The sequence below is a fragment of the Sminthopsis crassicaudata genome, chromosome 4 (genome assembly GCF_048593235.1).
Source record: "Sminthopsis crassicaudata isolate SCR6 chromosome 4, ASM4859323v1, whole genome shotgun sequence".
Classification (NCBI taxonomy): Eukaryota; Metazoa; Chordata; class Mammalia; order Dasyuromorphia; family Dasyuridae; genus Sminthopsis; species Sminthopsis crassicaudata.
Genome location: NC_133620.1, coordinates 37,715,270 through 37,735,353, shown reverse-complemented (window position 1 = coordinate 37,735,353; position 20,084 = coordinate 37,715,270). Strand labels below are relative to the sequence as shown.

The window sequence follows — 20,084 nt, the reverse complement described above, 5'->3', positions numbered from 1 at the left end:
CAGATAAAAGGACTGCCCAGTGGGGCTATCAGACCTCCCAGCTGGGAAAGACTTCAGAGCCTCGCCATCCAGGCAGCCCAGGAGAGCACAGTCCCCCTCCCCCTCCATTCTTTGCCTCTTTACATTTGTGCTTTCTTACTTTTAGGGAAGGTGGACGGGAGGGGGCTATGATCTTGTGAACTTCAGAAGGTGAGAGGGCACAGGGGCCCAAGTTCAGGAGCTCGTCTGCCCACCACAAGTCAGTTTGAGAGGGCCGAGTTTGGACTTCTCCCACAGTTCAGAGAGCGAGGGAGGGGAGGGGCTCCTCTGATCCACCATTACCCATGTCACTTCCCAAAGGGTCTGGGGCGAGGCCTCTGCTCTCTGGAAAAGTTTGGGCTCTGTCTCCCCCCAGAAGTGGGACAAGGGAGGGGGTGTCCCTGACGGGGCAGGGTCAGGGGCAGCAAGAATTTTTGTTCTTATTCTATCTTTACAACAAATACGTCTCTGCTAAAACACTAATTGATATTAACTGGGCAAATGGAACAGTTGGAGGGGACTCTCTAGGAAAGGGGCCGAGCCAATAGCATTGAAGATCTCCCCTAGAACCTGAGAAGGACACCAGCCTACTCCTGCTCTGGGAGCCCCATCTGCCAGGGAAGGGGAGGCTGCTGACAGCTTAGCAAGGCGCCCCTGTTTGAGAGCGTGACAGTGAGGAGATAGTAGGCCATGACAGTCGGGGTGCTCTGGGTGGACCTAGCTTTGGAGCTCAGAGCAGGAGCAGAGACCCTGGAGGGCAAGGAGATAGTCCAGGTGGGAGGGCGGGACAGTGAGAAGTACTTGGGGTCACATTGGGGGTGGGGTGGGCAGAGGGGGGGCACTGAACTCTGAAGGGGAGGGAGGTGTGAGGATTGGCATGGAGGAACTGCCGGGGTCGGAGTAAGCTGTAGTCCAGAAGCCCTGGCTGTGGGCTCCCTGCTGTGGGCTCCCTGCCTGTTTCTTTATCTGTAAAATCAGGATAATGAGAGCACAGCCTCCTAGGGTGGTTCTGAGGATTAAATGAGGTAACATTTATTTTTAAACTTTTTTTCTTTTTTTTTTTAAATTAAAGCTTTTTATTTTCAAAACATCAGTCAGAGGTTAACCTTGCCCAGGGGCAAGGCTAGAACTCAGGCCTTCCTTGGATCTGTCCCTTTCTCTTCTCCGACTGCCCCCACCCCAGCACAGGCCCTCATCACCTCACAACTGGACCACTGAAGGAGCCACAGAGGGTCTGCTGGCCTCCAGTCCTTCCCCACCCCAACTCATCCCCCACTTGGTTGTGAAAATGGTCTTCTGAATGGCGGCCCCGACCAGATTATCCTCTGTCCATTAAACTCCAGGGTATCCCCGGCACCTCCTGGATCAAACACAGGCTCCTCTGGTTTTCAAAGCCCTTCATAAACCTCCCCCTTAGCTTTCCCACCTTTTTTCTCCGTGCTCCCCGCCATCTATCCTACGAGTCAACAGAATTTGGATCCTTTTTGCTGTTCTTGAATAAGACATTCCCGTTGGATGCCAGTTATTTTCTCATATCTGCCTCAGCTTCTTCAATCATCAAATGGGGATAATAATAGCACTTATTTCTCGGAGTTGTTGTGAAGATAGAATATCTGCCAAAAACCAGAACCAAACCAAACCACCCCAACACCCAACACTTAGCATTGCATATGGCGCACAGTAGGTTCTTTGTGAATGATCACACATGGAATGTTCTCCTCCTCATCTTTGCCTTCTAGTCTGTCTTTCTGAATCCTGTTTTTTTGGAAGAAGCACCTCTGAACCCCACTAATGCTCCTGCCTTTTTTAGATATTACCTCTGATTTACCCAGTGTGTCTTGTTGGAGTTTGCTATTTGTACAGCACTTCTCCAGGATGAGGCCTGTCTTTGTGTCTCCAGGGCTTAGGACAGTTGGGCACATAGTGGTACTTAATAAATTGTTGTTGACTTAACTCTACATGCAAAACTTTGCAAAGGGAAATGCAAATCAATTTACTATTCAGGGAAATGTACTCGACAAAGATAACACCACTCTCTCCTAAACACTATCTTAAATATTCCAGTTTTTATGTTTGTGGCAGTCCTTTTTGTAATGGCAAGAAACTGGAAACTGAATGGATGCCCATCAGCTGGGGATGGCTGAATAAATTGTGGTATAAGAATGTTATGGAATATTATTGTTCTGTAAGAAATGACCAGCAGGATGATTTCAGAGAGGTTTGGAGAGACATGAACTCACAGTGAAATGAGCAGGACTAGGAGATCATTATACACAGCAACATCAAAATTATATGATGATCAATTCTGATGGATGTGGCTCTCTTCAGCAATGAGATGATTCAGGTCAGTTCCAGGTGTTCAGTGATGAAGAGAGCCATCTGCACCCAGAGAGAGGCCTGTGGGAACCGAGTGTGGTTCACAACATGGCATTTTCACTTTCTGTTGTTATTTGCTAACTTGTTTTTGTTTTTGTTTTTACATTTTATTTATACAATTATTTTGCTGCATAAGAAAAATCAAATCAAAAAGGAAAAAAATGATAAAAAAAATAAAATTCAAGCAAACAACAAAAGAAGTGAAAATGCTATGTTCTGACCCACATTCCCTTCCTCAGTCCTCTCTCTAGGTGTAAAAGGTTCTCATCATCACAAGATCATTGGAACTGGCCTGAATCATCTCATTGTTGAGAAGTTGGTTTTTTTCCTCATTTTTTTTCCCTTTTTGATCTGATTTTCCTTGTGCAGGATGATAATTACAGAAAAATGTACAAAATAATTGCACAAGTTTAACGTATATTGGATTACTTGCAGTCTAAGGGTGGGTTGGGGGAAAGGAGGGAGAATTAGGAATATGAGATTTTGCAAAGGTGAATAATGAAAATTATCTATGCATGTGTTTTGAAAATAAAAACTTTAATTAAAAAAAAAAAAGAAGAAGAATTCTAGGTTTTGTTCTTATATGACTAGGAGAGATGGATAGGAATTAGAGACTCCCGAAAGGAAGTTCCTGTCAAAGCTATTCAGAAACAGTCAGTCATTTTTCTTTCTTGGGAGGTCATTGGTACTACTGGGGTAGCTGAGCCAAGCTGATGGATAGCCAAGAGGTAAGAAGTTTGGTAGTGAATACGTGGGTCTTCAGACCAGGTGTTCACTAGGGAGTTAACAAAGTCAGGGCAGTAAGTCAGGGCATTATGTGAGTAGGTATAATAAAGGCTTTTAAGATTACACGTGGCTGTTCTTGAGTGTGCTTCTGGTTATTAAACTACTATTCAAGAAATCATGGCCAGAGACCTTTGAAGACCGAGCCGGGTAGATTTGACACTGCAAAGGTCAGTGGTCAAAGGTGCTCTGTTGGGCCTAGGACAGACTAGTAATAGTAACTGCCAGGAGGGCATGTTACAAATGGTTGCTCAAAAAAGACTGGATGGACACTTCTGAGCTGGGTTGTAGGTTCCTACTGAGGGCCATGTTACATCTTCTGGCCTCTGAGGTGCTTTTCTGAGGTTAGCGCAGATGTGAGATGGAGCACCGTGCCTGGAACATAGTAAGTGCTTTATAAATGTTTGCACAGGTATCCGTGGAGAAACAGCTGGTTACAAGGAGGTTTAAATGGAAGAAGAGATTGTGGTCAGAGAGAAATTTGAGGTTTCAAGATCATGAAGGTGGATCAGAGGGAGAGGTCAAATGAAATATCTGATAAAAGTGTTGAAAAAAGTACAATGTAAATTGTGACTATTCCTGTGAGTAGCTGAGGCAAAGGAATTTGAGGAAACATGAGCTATTTTGGTCCAGTGGAAGCCAGGTTGATTTTGGAGGAGAATCAATATATTTAAGTTCCTAAATAATACAAGATTAGGGACTGAGATGGAAAGGAACATTGAGCCACCGATGTGCCTTGAACTCCTTGAGAAAGGAAGGCTGGGTGGAAACCAGATGTCAGCAACAAGTATTTAGAAAGGGTCATGACCTGGAATGGCTAAGAGAATGCCTCCCTCTCATACAACTTGTGTGACCTGGGTCTAAGTGTCCTCATCTGTAAAATGGGTACCCTCTTAGTGCTGGACACGGTGATACAGATAGATGGAAGCTCCAAGGTGGGGAGATGCTGGTCCTGGTAGCTCCAGGAATTAGCACCTGGTAGCAAGCACTATGACAGCTCCTCCTCTTGGTTTTGGGTGGTGGTAAGGGTGATTTCCCCCAGACCTCCATCAAAAAAAAAAAAATATCTTGACAAGAAAAAGCAACCAGCTTTTGAGAGGATGTCAAGGAATAAGGGATCAGGTATTGATCAGCTCCAGAAGTGGAAAGAGCAAGAGAGGAAGGATCGAAGATGAAAGTGAACATGTTAATGATAGAGGGGCATTCCAGAGAGCACAGTGGGAGTAAAGGAATATTTGTAAATCTTAAAGCTCCATATAATGTAATAATAGCTACTATTTACATAGTGCTTACTATGTGCTAGGCACTGTGTTAAATACATGCTGTCTTAGCTACTATCAAATATTTGAAACAAACTTGAGAAATGGAGTATTTACAAAGGTATATTTATTAGCATATTGTTAATGGACTTACAGACTTTGTCCTTGCCCGTATGTGTGAGAGACATTGTTACCATTACACATTCATAAATGACTAGCAATGAAATTTGTGCCGAAGATGTATTTCCCCATTAGAAATTTTATCGATTTCAAATTATCTCCTTAGGCTTTCTTCTTTGATGCTAAAGAAAGATTGTGGAATGTCTAAACTACATTAGCAGTAGCAGTTCACCAAAGTGCACCTGAAAGGATTCTAAAACAGATTATCTGAGATTCCATGAAATTCATGCTTGGAGTGGGGAAAAAAAATCCTTTATTATTGCAATCCTTTGAAAACATCTTTCAATCTGAATTGGCACTAGAATGTAACAGCTTTAATTTGGTTTTAATTGTTTTGGGAGGTGAGTCATTTGTGGACTTGCCGTTTCCTGCAAAATAAATCACTCTCTGATAGATCCATCACCCAATTCATGCTTTGAATAAAATTGAACAGATGTAATCATTTATTAGTCCATGGTAACTCATCCAGACAGTTTCATTTTGTGTGAATTTTATCCAAATCCTTCTATATTACCTTCATAAAGATTCTGTCACATTTGCTATAGCCCTTTCTATGGGATTCCCTCCCCCACCCAAGTTTTCTTTTCTTTCTTTTTAAATACATCATAGGAAACAGTCCTCTCTTTATTTTCTAACTCAATGTTGGATACTGACTTTTGCCTCTCATTGACCAGTGCAATTACTTGTCTTTTTCAATCCCAGAGGAATTCTCTCCAAATGATGTAGGCTGAGGCTGCAAACTTGATTTGTCTTCATCCTTGAACTAATTCTCTGACTCATTAAGTTTTTAAATGACTTTGCTTCTTGATACTTAGATCACGGCTCAGAATTGATTTTTTTTCCCCTCCGTGCCCTGATCAGTAGTAGTGATGATGGCAAATGGCAAAGAATGATAGAATATGGAAGAGAGTCTGATTCCCTAGAGGGTCCCTGATCCATCTGATGAGTTTCCTACAACCACCTCGATGAGATTACAGTGCTTAGACATCTGTCTGAAAGGGATCTCTCATGGAAACCTGTGTCCAAACACTGCAGAGATTTTAATACCTTTGACTCTTTCGGAGCCTGCTGCAGCCTCAGAAATAATTGGAGACCCAGTCAAAATGGAGAGGATGGATGCTTGTTAGCAGAGACGCTCTTTCCTAATGTCTATAAAAGTACACAATTGCAACCTTGGATTCATCTTTTCCCTCCTGCCTTCTCTCTGTTGGACATCCAGATCAAAGTATAATGAGCATAATGAGATTTCTTCTCTGCACCCTGAAGCAAAAGCATACGCAGAAGCAAAGCTGGCCAAGTTAGCCCAAGTGGCCTTGGAAGGGAGGTCAACAGACTTCAAATAAATGGCAGTGCACCTTCTGTCTTCTTGTTTCTATTTCTGAGCACAGGTCAGAGACTAAAGCTATCAAGGCCATGGCTGTTTCCATGTACTGGAGTTATCACAAGGGTAATTCTAAATTCAAAAACTCCCCAATTTTGGAGTTTTCAGACTATCTAGAGTAGAACACAGAGGGAGAGATTTTCTCAAAAGCATCTTCCTTGAAGGAAGAAAATTCTTAATAGGAATTCCCAATCTAGAAACCAAAAGGTTCAAGCCATGTCAAGGAACCAATGGCTTCCTTCCCAACCTACCTTGTATTGAACTACCTTGTTATTTATTCTTTTTATTTCTTTTGCAAATATCTATCCATGCACTTGTTTCTACTTTTAGAATGTAAGCTCCCTGAGGGTAAGATCTGTATTCTTAACAGACTGTCAGTAGCACAGTGTCAAGCAGGTACTAAATGTGGTAAATACTTACTGACTAACCTATAAAGTACTGGAGCTCACAAAAGAGACTCGACTAAGAGACATCTATGTCACTTGCATAGAGATGACCATGAAAGCCACGGGAGCTGGTTAGCAAGACAGAAAATATAGAGATGAGGGTATGGGGTGGAACCTTGCCATAATCCAGAGTTTGAGAACCTGATATAGAACAATGAATTAAGGGGAAAAATGTATTTAGCACTTAATCACTGGGGAAATGGGAAGGAAAATAAGACACTAAGGCTATTCTTAAGGAAGTCACATTTTAATAAAGAAGACAGTACAAAGGAGGGTGGGCAGAAGGGCAACTAAGAGAGGTGTCACTTACAAAAACCTAAAGTGGAGAGAGTACGCAGGAATACTCAACAGGGATGCTAGAGAGATCAAGAAGGATGAGTCCTGGCTAGTTAAGAGTTCATTGGTAATTGTAATATAAGAATATCCTTGATCTTGATCACCTCAATATTCCACTTCCTTATTCATGAACCTGGGAGCTCCCTTATCTGCATGCATAATTTAAGGCTATGACCTGGGTCCATGAGGACGTTTTAAAAATGTTTTGATAACTATTTCAATATGATGTTTCTTTTGTGATCACATGTATTTTCTTCTATGCACTTCATTCTGAGAAAAGGTCCATAGGATTCACCAGCCTAGGTGAGAAAAAGAATTCTTATTCTGTGCTATCTAACTTGATCTCATCAGTTCCAATAGGTTCAGTTATCTCTAAGAAGATAATTTTTAGCTCTACATAACCAATCCCAATTTCTCTGTTGAGGTACACAGAATCAACTTATTTTGGACATCTTCAATTGACCGTCTCAAAGGCATCTCAGACTCAACATGTCCCAAACTGAACTCATGGCTTCCCCCACTGCCCCCTTCCACTTCCTCACTTTCCCAATTCTGTTGTGGCTCACCACCACATACCCAGCTGGGCTCACCAACTAAGTTTCATCCCCAGCTTCTCCCTCTCACAAAACTGTATTTACTGCCAACTTTTATCAGCTCTACCTCCCAATCTCTTGAATACATTTGTCTTTCCATTCACAAAACCAGCCCGGTGCAGGCCCTCATCACTTCACATCTGGAGTATTATAATTGTTTGGAGGTCAGTTTTATTGTCCCCAATCCTCTATTCTAATCCACTCAGTCCAAAAGGTGATTTTATCTTTAGGGTAGGTATTGCCAGATTACCCCCCACCCTTCTTTCCAATTCACTAGCTGTTATGCCTTATTACCTCCAGTATCAAATAAAAAAAAAAAAAAAATTCACATTTAAAGCCCTTTATACAATTTGGCTTCTATTTTAGTCTTCTTACACTTTACTCTTTCCCACATATTCTCTGATCTAACTACACTGGCAATTTTTAGACACCATGTTTTTTCACTGTCAGTTCCCCATAAATGAAATGCTTTCCCTTCTCCTAGCTTCCTTATCCTCTTTCATGATCCAGATAAAAACCATCTTCAAAGAAGCCTTTCCTAGTACCTCTCCTTACCCCCCAGCTAGTGCCTTATCTTTAAGACAATCTTCCTAGGACTAGTTTGCCTCTGGTATAAATGTAACTATTTGCATGCTGATTCCCTCTTTGGAACATAAGCTCCTAGAGGGCAGAAACTGTTTTCCTTTTATTTGCATCTCCTATATTTAATATTAAATTAAATATGTGCATCCCCTATATTTAATTATATTTAATGGCATACAGCAAGCATTTATTAAATGCCTATCAGTATTCAGTGGCTCATTGAATAAAATTATCTGCATTAAATTTGTCAGATGTGTAGTTTTAATGGATATCTGGAAAACATTCTCAGAGGTTCAATTTTGTTCTAGCAGTTGAAAAGAATTAAACAGTAGGATTCTGCATTGTGCACTCCAAGGGCCGTGGGACCTTCCCATCTGCTTTGCAAATTTTATTTCCCCTATTATGATGTGGGCTCTCAGGTTGAAAGGTTTTCTGTGTGTACTGCCAGCACACAGACACAGCGCTTTGCATACAGTAAGTGCTTAATGCTTATTTTTGAAACAAAGATGTGTTCTGCAGTAGCAGAGACTGGGAAAACCTGCTTGCTGCCTCCTCACGATTTCATTGAGTATTTTAAAACTAGACATAGAGCATCTTTACAAAGCAACCATATGAACAGTACTTGCTGATATTATATTGTTTTCTTTTCAGGAGCGGGGGGGAATTTTTTTTTTCTTTTGCAATCTTCCCCTTTTCAAGAGTTCTTGCCTATCAATTTTCTGATTGCCTTTAACAGTGGATTGCTTCCACTAGAGATTTCCTTTTTGGTTAAATACAGCCATTCCTCCCCGCCCCCCCCCCCCCCATTTCAAGAGTCATTTGTTAGTTTCTTACTTCCTGTACTGAGATAATGGAGTTCAAATGTGACAGGTTTCTTTGTTGCTCCTGATGGAAATAGATTAATACATTTTAGTCATCAGGCTTTTGTGTGTTTGCTTTCCTCAAGCGTCATCTGCAAATGTTCTGGATGGTCAAATGTGGTAAGATGCCATGGTAATAACACTAAAGGTGAATTTTCTCCCTTAACCCAGTGACTATAGTTTAATAAAGCTTCTAACTAATATGTTTATGTCCTATTAAAATTTCCAAGAAAAATATTGCACTTTATTATAGGACATTAGGTAGAAGTGAAGACTTCTCCTTCATAATTAAAGCTAAGAGGACTCACAAGGCCAAATATTTAGAGCCAGAAAACATGCTAAATAATTATCTAGTCATTTTTTAGATGAAGAGATGAGATTGATAGAATAAATAATTTGCTCCAGTCACACAAGCAGGAAGTGATGGAGGCAGCTGAGATTTAAGTCTAGTTCTTCCTTTTGGACCATGTTAGCAAAAAGAAACTCTGCAAACGTTTCCTAGTATTATCTTTAAAAAAGAATTTCTTTTTATACATCACTAAAATTTCCTCCATTATTTTTCTTTCCCTGAGCAATCCTTTATAACAAACAATATTTCTTAAAGGCAAAAAAGGGGATAAAAACCAAAATTGAAATATTAGTCAAAAGAGTGACAATATACACAACATAACACATTTGTGGACTTCCCAACTCTGTATACAGTGTTTTCTCACATCTCTTCTTTGTAATTCCATATCATTTGCTTTTGGTTTTTATTTTTGGACGGTTGTTTTAATAACTGTGTATATTGTCTTCTTGGTTTGCATCAGTTCTTACAGATCTTTCCATGTTCCTGTGTATTCATCATATTACAACACAGTAGTATTTCATTATATTGATACACCTCTGAACTGTTATTCTTTAAAAATTTCTTAAATGTAGATTTATTATATACGTATTCTCTGAGGTTGAAACCAATAACCAAAGAAGTCTTAAAATCTGCTCAACATATTTTGAGTTTGCCCAGGGAAGCAATTCTATAAAACTAATCTGAACAGAGATAGATTGAAGCCACTTAAAAGGGGCCTTGTATTAAGATAGGTGTTAACAGTAGTAAATCTATTCCATTTCTATAATGAAAAAGCAACTCTGAGACTAGATCAGTGATGTTGAACTCAGATAAAAACAGAGGACAGAGTACTGATTTTGAAAACCTCAAATTAACATTATGTTGTACTGTATATTTATTTTGTTTAAACATTTCCCAATTACATTTTATTCTGCTTCTTCATGGTTGACTGGGGAGTTCTGCAGAACAATAGAGTCTGACACCTCCAATCTAGACTGCTTTTTTTGGTGATTTTAGAGACAATAGAGAATATATTCTGAACTGTTATAGGGCTAGTTTTTAAGTCTTTTAATTACAACTTTAAATTATTTGATATATTTAAAACCTGCATTTCAGTATTTTGAAACATAAAAGCACCATAAAACATGTAAAGTATGAATAATAATGGCAACCGTTAGATGTTTCTGAATAGCACGGTGGTTCTGGGAATTTTGTTAAAAATAAGGTGTGAGTACATTTTAAGGCTTGTTAAAATATATATAGGGAAATGTGTCATTCAAGCAGGAAAAAAAAAAAGCATTAAAATAATCCCTGAAGAATTTCACATTGAGACAAGAGATGGATGGAAAACTTTTTAATTCTACTTCAGTTTAATAAATGACATTTTTTTTTTTTTAAGCTCTTTCACTGTAGCAAAGCCAAACACCAAAAAAAAATACACCAAACATCGGATCTACACAAGCCCTTGCGGGGTTTTCTGTGTGATCGTCACTAACGTGCACTTCTCTGAGTGTTTCACAGAATGCTACAAATGCTGCCTCTGTGCACAATGATGAAATGTTTTCTGCACTAGCATTCATCATAAACTACAATTTTCTATTAAAAGGGAAGCCGGGGCGTCACAAAAATGAAAAGGCCACTCCATGGAAGGCAATGTTTGAGGCACAGTAACTCATATTTGCATGTGACTTCTAGCCACTGCTTACAAAGAAGAGCACAGCATACAGACAAAGACCTGGTCATCCTTTCCTTATTCACCTCCCTAATTTTAAAGCCTATGGTATGTCAATTATAACAAATCTAGCATTTGCGTAATTAATTACAAGTTTGTTACAAAACGTCTCATCATGGTAATAACCAGAGTGAGAATACATTAAAAGGGACTCTTTGTACAGTTGGCCAACTTGTTTTAAATTGTGTGTGTGATGTGGACGCTTTCAATTCAAAGTAGAAAGTACTTAATGTCATACAGTAAAGAATTAATTGCTCAAAGATGACCAAAGGTTACAATAATCAGTACTGCAAAATTCACTTAAGAAAATAAATGACAAAACTGAAAGCACATTTTAGATACGTTCTAATTTTTCACTGAGGAATTCTTCTACACTATCCGTGTTCCACTTGAGGATGCTTAGTTCTTCAGCAATGTTCCCACTGTCATCCAACAGCTTTAGCACAGGGTCTGAACCAAGAACATACTGCACAAAAGAGAATGATCATCAATTTCTGACACAGAGATTCTTGTCCCCACTTTCCCATCCCAATCCCGAATGTACAATTAAATGTAGCCAAAGTTAATTTTTCATAAATGTTAAATATATAAACAATCGTGACATCAATGCAGATATTCCTCAAAGGAACTTTTGGATTAACCCAGGATAAAAATGCCCTTTCAATTCACTTAGGAATTTGACTTTGCAGTGGCTGCTGTGTTATACGCTAAGTGATCAGCTTCTTACAGTTCAAATGTTGTACTGTGATTTCGTGCCGCTTTATATCTGATAGTTTAAAAAATTGCCAGTTTCTAAGACACGTTTACTTTGTGCCATGACATGAATGAAACCTTTCAATAAAGGGCTTGGTGCCTGTTGTGTGAAAAGCCTGATGCAAGGAGTGAATGAGACACAAAGTTTGGAAAGGTTGGGATCCCTCTCCTCAAGACTCTGATGTGGTGATGAGGTACTTACTTCAACAACCACCATCATGGCCTTTCCCACCTTCTTAAAGTTATTGGTTATTCCTACAGGGAGGATTAACCCAGTACTCTGGAGACTTTCTTCTGATTCTTTTTAGTCTTTCAAGAGAACCACTGTACTGCTCGGCTGTCAACCAAGCTGTAGCCTCTCCTCGATATACCACTTACAGATCTCCTTTATAGATAATGCATTCTCTCTCATGGAAGTTATGACACAATTTTAATTCACTTTCTAAGTGATAATATCGTATCTGAGATGTCAAATATGACAGACTATTTAACATATTATGTAAATGATAATTATTATAACCACTTGGATAAATATACATCAGAAGATAAAATACTGACATGTCTACTGATATATTTTTAAAATGTAAAACTGAATTGCAAGACTTAAATCCCCTTAAAATTACAGATTAAAATTTTTTTGAATGAGTTTCAGTTGCAACTGTTAGGAGAACTAATTGATTGCCATCTCGTTCAATCTTGCTGTTTTTGGCAGTCTGCTAGACAAATTCTCTAGGTCACTGTCATCCTTTTGTCCTACTTGTTCTATTGAAATTCAGACAAAGAGTATGTATCAAGTAGACTATGTAAGAATATATAATTGAGACAAAGATGATTATTTTAATCAATTGTTGTCAGCTGTACGATGAAATGGTCATCAGCTGATTTCAAAAGGGATCGCTTTTTCTTTTACAGATCCTTACTGAAAATGAAGTCAGATGAAATATCCCTATCTGAAACAGGACAAATTGTATACATAAGAAAATGGCAGCATAATGTCTGTCTAAATTCCAATAGGAAACTCATTGACAGGGCAATGACAGTGCCTTATCACAATCTGGCTAACAGATTGCCAAGAACAGCAGTACTGAACAAGCTGGCAAAGGAAGTGCCTCTGTAACAAGAGTTCAGACCCTTCAGCATCATTTTTTAAAAATTTGCACTTTTTTTTTTTTTAAATGTCTGTTATTTTGAGTCATCCTTTAAAAAACTAAAGTGATCCATGGGTCCACAATGGACTCAGGTGTCAGTTTGAATTTCAGATGGATCTATAAAGTTCCTAACAATTTCCTTGTTCTTGAGGAAGTACAACCATTTTACCAAGTCTATCAACAATTCAGAAGGGTTTCCTGAAATTGAAACCCCTCCTCCCCGGGCAAGATAATTTGGACAAAGTTCCAAAATCAGTGGGAAAACGAAGCAACTAATAATGTGATTCTCTCAAAGTTAAAGCCATTTTAAAGCCATAGAACTGGCTGAGCCATGCTGAAGAAGGAGCTATGTTAGCAATTCCTACTGAATTTTCCTAGCAAGTCACTTCTTTGACAGTTTTTCAAATGTTTGCTGGAATCCTGTCCATAAATCCTTTTGTGAGATTGCTTGTCCTGACAACTAAATGGACCCACAGTGAAAGGTGGCTGTCTTACATGGTTAGTCCAACTCCATAATTTTGCCAATGAGGAAACTAATGCTCAGAGAAATGACTAACCTACGGAGAATACAAATCTGGGGGTTTTCAGCACAAAAACATTGTTTTGTTTTGTTTTAATCAAATTTTTAAAAGAGTGTTTAAGTTGTTCACAAAGCCAACTTTAGGGATTTAAAAGCAGCTTTTTTAGTATTATGGGAGAAGGGTGTTCTATTTTAAAGCTGTGACTGGTCAAAGACAAGACTCATCTACGAATCATGTGCATGAACTTCCCTTATGACATTATTCTGCAGCGCTCACATGGAGAGTAGGGTCTGGATGTGTTCTTTCAAAGGTACAGAAAAATCCCTATTGCTACCAGCTGGCACATTCTCTACAACTGAATGTTATCAGCTACTTGCCTACAGCACAGAGAGGTTATGCATTTTGCCGATGGTCCCATGGCCAGCATTGATAAGATGAAGCAAGGACCTGAATCTAGGCTTTTTTGGCTTTGTAAGTCATTACATGCTACTTTTCAACAAGTCAATCTGAAGTTTTTTGAGGGACCTACCAGATTACTGATACCCTGTCTGTAGGTTTTAGCTGTAGCAAATTTATTTCTCCTTCCAGTTTTAACTGATCAATTACTCCTATCAACATTAATTAGTTACAATTAGTAATGCCCTCAGGAAATTGGATCTAATTTTAAGGGAATTGAATAAACATAATTTATTGTTTCAATAAGTAAAATGGTATTCTTAATGATATATTTTCTGCCTTTCCCGCCTCCTTAGTCAAAATCAGTAAAAATTTCTCACCTTGATTTGTAGTCCCCTGAACAGCTTAGGTTTGTCACTCTTGACAAAAGCTAAAAAAAAAAAATAAAAATAAAAAATAAAATAAAATAAAATGCAAATTTGCTTTTAGGACATATTCAGATACAGAACAGATTAATAACATTAATAAATATCATTAGACTATACAGACTTTTAGATTGTACATTGTATTGGATTTACTTAGTAGTGTTAGGTTTGTGGATTTAATACTAACCAAAGTTAAAACGTTGCTATTCTATGGACTTACATAAAATTCTTGATTATAATCTATCTTTATCTACTTAGCTTAAATGACCATATAGTCATCTTACAAACTTCTTTTGTGGTGCAGAATTAGGCAGACACGGCATTTAATGAATAATCAAGAACATTTTATGAATTTATCACATGAAAATTATTTTGATTCTCATAATTCAGGGCACCAAGTTGTAGAAATACTGTGATGCTTATATTACAGACATGAGGAAGCTTGAGAGGTAAGAGAACCCCAGAATCTTGGATGTGATCTCAGCCCATCCACGAATAAGAATCCTGCTTACAAAATGCCCAGCAAGGCCACCTAGCTTGGCTTGCAGGTCACCAGTGAAAGTAAAAACAAGGCAGTCTGTGGGTAGGTTCTGGCTGATCATACATTTAGAGCTGGAAGCGACCTCAGAAACCATCCAACTCCCTCACTTTACAGATAAGGAACCTGAGGTCTACAGAGATAAGTGACTCTCCCAAAGTGACGAGCACACACAGAGGAAGGACTTGAACCTAGGGCTTGTGACTGTAGAGACAGAGCTTTTTCCATGGTTACATAACAGCTTCAAGGCTGCCCCTTTGTTTGATCTCATGTCCCCTTCCCATGATGACAACTTGTCCCAGTGAACAGAGCTATGGGGTCTCCCACATCCTCCCCTGTCCCGACTGAACACTCCCAGTCGATGGCAGGATCCCAAGGATCTCAGCTGTTCGCCTCTCGAACCTCTTCCTTCTAATTGCTGACTTTGGTAAAAAGTGGTGCTCCAAATTTTACATAACCATCCAGATGTGTCTGACTGCATGACAACCTCTTGGCTCCTGGACAGCAGGACTCCCTAAAGGCATTTTTCAGATAGCTGTGGACTCAAACTGGGCTTCCATTCTACTAATGTATGTCCAGATCTTTTCTAAATAAACTGCTTTCTGGCTACAATTCCCGTGTCCTATCCTTGTGAATTCAAATAGAAAACTGTATTTATTCCTATTAAATTTCACCTTGCTTGGCCCCATGTTCTGGTCTGTCAACATCTTTTTGAATCCTGATTTTGTCATGCGGTATGTTAGCTATCTCTTCTAGCTTTGCATAATCTGCAAATTTGATAGAGCACATCCTCAATGCCTTTTCCACGTCATTGATAAAAACTTTAAATGAAATAGGCCATTACTATTCCTGTTGCACTCTTCCTTCTACAGTAACCTCAAAGCACTGATAATTACTCTGAATTCTATCTTTCCAATATGTTTGGAACTCACTTTTGTAGGCTACTGTATTTTACATCGCTCCATTTTCCCAAAGATTAACTTAACCAAAGTTATAAACTTAATGAGTGACAGGAATGGCTTCTGAACTTAAAGTCTTCTTCTAGGTCAGCATACATCCCACCATTCCATGCTGTTTCAACCTCAAACTGCTGGAATTTACTTCTTTAAGAGCAATGTTCACTTTTTCTTCTGGACATCTTATCATATCTTCTATGACTTGCTATTACATGTCCTCATGGATCGGAGTAACAAGGAGCTTTGTATAAGTCATCTAGTTCAGGTTTCCATACCACACAGATATTCCTTTTCCAACACTTTTGGCAACAAAAAGCTAGTAATCTGACAAGATACTCCATTTCACTTGTGTAAAGCTACATGTTAAAAACATTTCTCTTTACACTGGCCAAGTGACCTCCCTGTAATTCAACCTATTGTTTCTACTTTTGTGCTGCAGATTTAACAGAGGATGTCCCTTCAATACTCAGCGTCTCCCCTTCTCCTCCCTCCCCCAACTCAAAGTCTTCCCTTTTCTAGGCTAACCACCCCCACAGATCCTTCAACTATTTCTCATATGACCTTGTTTTGGGACCACTCATTCCCATAATTTTCTCATCTGCTTTTTTGGACATGGCGTAATTTGTCAATGGTCTTATTGTGGTGACCTGAACTGATGTGGCCAGTCACTGCAGAAGACAGTGGGACTATTAATGTCCACGATCAGGGAGTCCTAGGCCGTTAACAATGCAGCTTAAAATGGAATTGGCTTTTTGTTTTTTGGCAGCCACAGCACTGTTGACTCATATTGAACTTGAAGGCCATGAAAATGTCTAAATCTTTTTCATATTAATGGCTGTTAAGCCAGCTCTCCCTCATCTTCTGTTCATGATTAGTGGACCTATGTGAAATTTATTTATTACTATTTAATTTCAAATGATTTGTACTCACTTCCCCAATTACCAAGATTATTTCTGAACCACAATTTTGTTATCCAATAATCATTAGATAAATTTTCCCGTTTTATGTTATCTGAATAGAATACTGGCCTTAGAATAAGGAGACCTGAGTTAAAACCTGGCCATTTACTAGTTGTGTTTCCATTTGCAAAATGGAGATAATAATAGCACCTATCTTCCAGGGTTATTACAAAAATAAAATGAGATACCTAAACATTACTTTGTAAATCTTAAAAACTGCTTATTATATATATTATTATTAATAATCTTCATATCTGCATCCAACTAAGTGATAAATTCATTGAAGTAAATAATTATCCAGCTTTATCTCACAGCTCCTTGAAATAAAACCTTCCTTTAAATTTAAAATGCTTTTTGACTTTTTCTTATTGTCAAAAGCAGGACTACCCCTATTTTATTCACAGTACAGTAGCTTTACTTTAGTTCTGGTTTGGTACAATCTGGATCCAATTCAAGATTAGTAAATACTACTAGCCATGGAGGTGAATAAAGCAAGGTCCAGTGGATGTTGGGAATTAGTGAGTAATAGTCACTGCAATATTTTTAGAACTGGGTTTATCACTTAATTTTAACTATGGCTCTGGTCCGAGTAGGAACATTATGTCAGAAATCACTATCATGACCAGAAAACTGCATCCTCCCAAAGATTCACAGAAATGAAGTGTTATGTTGTTGTGAAATATCAGCTGCAATTAAAAAAAAAAAAAAAATCACTGGACTCTAAATACATTTTATTACTGAACACAGCATTTACTGCATTTTAGTTTTTAATATAAACATCAGGATTTAGGAGACAAAAATTCCCATATTTCATGGCAAAATAATAAGCAAAATCTCACAGAGAACGCATTGAAAAACAAAAACTTTTTATGAGACAGAATAGTGGAATTACGTATGCTTTGAGTGATATCTGATCTAATAGTCACACGTTCCCATACTGTAATCAAATTTCCTTGTGCTTTGTCTCTGTGGGTACTAATCTCCAAATTTGTAAAGTAGCAAAGAAAAGGACTCTTGAGATTTATGACCCCTTTCAAATATATTTTAAAAGTAGAATTTTGAAAAAAATTAGCTATAAAAAGCTCTTCTACTAGCAAATTGTGCCCCAAAGGTAATCAAGTAATTATTTTCTCGTGTACTTTATGCAGTTTTAAAAAAACTGATCAATGACATTAGTACAACAGTCTCTCAAAAGGAGATTAATTTGATCATCTATTTTTGAAAGATGTTCTTCTATCAATTATTCCAGCTACTTGACAGTTATACAGGCAGCACTGTCAATAATACGTTGATGTACTCAGATATAGAAATGATGAAAGACAAGATAAAATACTCATGACTTTTTGTACTTCTATGATTCTTATCACAATATAATTTGTGGCATTCTCAGGGGAATACAAGAGTTGGCAAGTATTACACAATCCTCATCTCTCACTGGACAGTATTTTTTTTTTTTGGGGGGGGGAAATCTTAACTTTTAGAGACTCTCAAGTTTGCTACTGGTAAAAGAGAAGTAAAACTTTAAGTCAAAAGGTTGAAAATATTTTTTTAAAGATTGTACTGCTGCCAAATGAAAACTAATAAAAAAAAGTTTGTTTTAAAGGAAACCATAATAGAGCAGTAGTTCAATAATATTTAAAAATACAAAATCTGGTTATAATTTTGGATTCATTTAGATTTCTAAAACTAAAGGCACATAATACAATGTGTTGAAAATTTATCAGTGAAATAAGCTATGAAAAGGTGTGCTTGGAAGTTCTATTGAATTTGACATGGTCTAGATGAGTGGAATATAAACATGGGAATAAAAATGTGCTATGTTGCAAAGAGTGAAAAAAAGTGCTTTGTATCAAGAAGGACATGGCAACAATAATAGAAAAAAGAAAAAGAAACACCCATAAAAGCTTTTCTTTGGTAGTCTTATTCTGCCACTAAGTTGGTCATCTAATCTCAGTTTCTCACATGTGTAAAATACAGGGATTGCCTTCAGTGATCTCTAAAGTTGTTCTCATTTATTATAATTAAGTCATCTTGAGTCAAAACAAAACCCAACTGAAATGGTAGGGGAAAGTTTTCTTTCCCAATACTTTTCTTTTCTGCCACTGTCAAAGAATGTTAAGTTTAACTTAATATAAATAATCTTATATTTCAAACACTACCTGTACAACTTCTATTGTCATCACCATCACCACTGTTACCACCAATCTCTTAAAGATAAAGCCAAAAATTCTTCTCTTTCAAGCAGTAGTGTTTGGTTAATGAAAATACTTCAGTGGCACTACCACTTATATGGATGAATGTGGTTAAAAACCAGTTTAATTTTTTATCCCCTTCTGGGACAGCTGATCCACCAATAAGTACCTAATTACAGAAGGGCATATTATTTTTAATCAAAGATTGTATCAAATATTTAAGAAAAGGAAGCATTACTGGCAGATAACAAAATGAGTAGAAGTATCTGCATGTGAGATGGAGACTTCTAGTATTTTCAGTTGTTTTTAAGTGGTTAACCTAATTATTGCTAAAATTAACCATATTAAAATACATCTTGCCTTGTAGAACTTGCTTAATTTCCTTTTGGCATGCATCAGTAAGGCGACAATTCTAACTGAGGAATTCAAAGAACATTTACATGTTTGGAAAAAATTTTTGAAGACTTTAATAATTTTCATTTATAGGAGAATTCATACTTCATTAGAGTGACAGAAAAAATGCTTGAAATTAACATTAAAAAAAAAAACAAGTGTTCAATTGCATAATTATATGCAAATGAAGCTGTGATTTAGGTACAGAAAAAGTTCCCTCACCTATACCCTCTATGGATACACTTATGTAAACTTAAGGCACTAAGAGGTTAACTGAGAGGCCCTGGCTCCACAGCCAGTAAGTAACAGGAAGGATTTGACTAAACATTCCTGACTCAGAAGCACAACTGCCTCTCACTTAAAGGCACATGTGAAACATTATCAAATACTAATATTCATAATCCACACTTAAAAAGATTTTAAAGAATGAATACCAGCATCTATTGAAGAAGCTATTATAATAGACATAATATTTTTTAAATAGTGGGACTAACTACTTTGAAATAAAAGTTTCCAAACCTAGTGAAAATAGAAAATCCTGGAATACTAAAAGATTCATATAACAAATTATTAAGTGGAAATCAATACAAACAGAAAGCAAAGGTCTTCAAGTGGGCAAAAAGTCTCAAGAATAAGAATGATTAATGAAGACCATCATCTTGAAAGTTGAGATAAATATCCTCAATCCCACTTAATTTTAGCTGACTTCACTTGTTGGTGAGTTATTTATAATAACTTCTTATAATCTGCTTGTACATTTTGTTTGCATTTTGTTCCACCACTGGATTGTAGGCTCTAAGAGTAACGATTGCCTTTTGCCTTTCTCTGCATTCTCAGTACTTAAGACATATAGTAGATGCTTAATAAATGCTTAATGACTGATGAGAAAAGTCAAGATGTAAAATGGCAGTACCATTTGACATTTAAAT

At 37.7% G+C, this 20,084-nt stretch overlaps 1 protein-coding gene across 1 annotated transcript in view; it reads right to left on the bottom strand.

Moving 5' to 3' along the window:
• Positions 1 to 10,481: 10,481 nt before the first annotated feature.
• SELENOF (selenoprotein F) overlaps positions 10,482 to 20,084 on the bottom strand; it is a 42,257-nt gene continuing 32,654 nt past the window's right edge. The window contains exons 4-5 of the mRNA XM_074266318.1: positions 14,073 to 14,122; positions 10,482 to 11,340 (exon numbers count right to left, since the gene is read on the bottom strand). Of these exons, the coding sequence (XP_074122419.1) occupies positions 11,209 to 11,340; positions 14,073 to 14,122 (182 nt within the window). The 3' untranslated portion in view covers positions 10,482 to 11,208. The remainder of the gene's footprint in view (positions 11,341 to 14,072; positions 14,123 to 20,084) is intronic.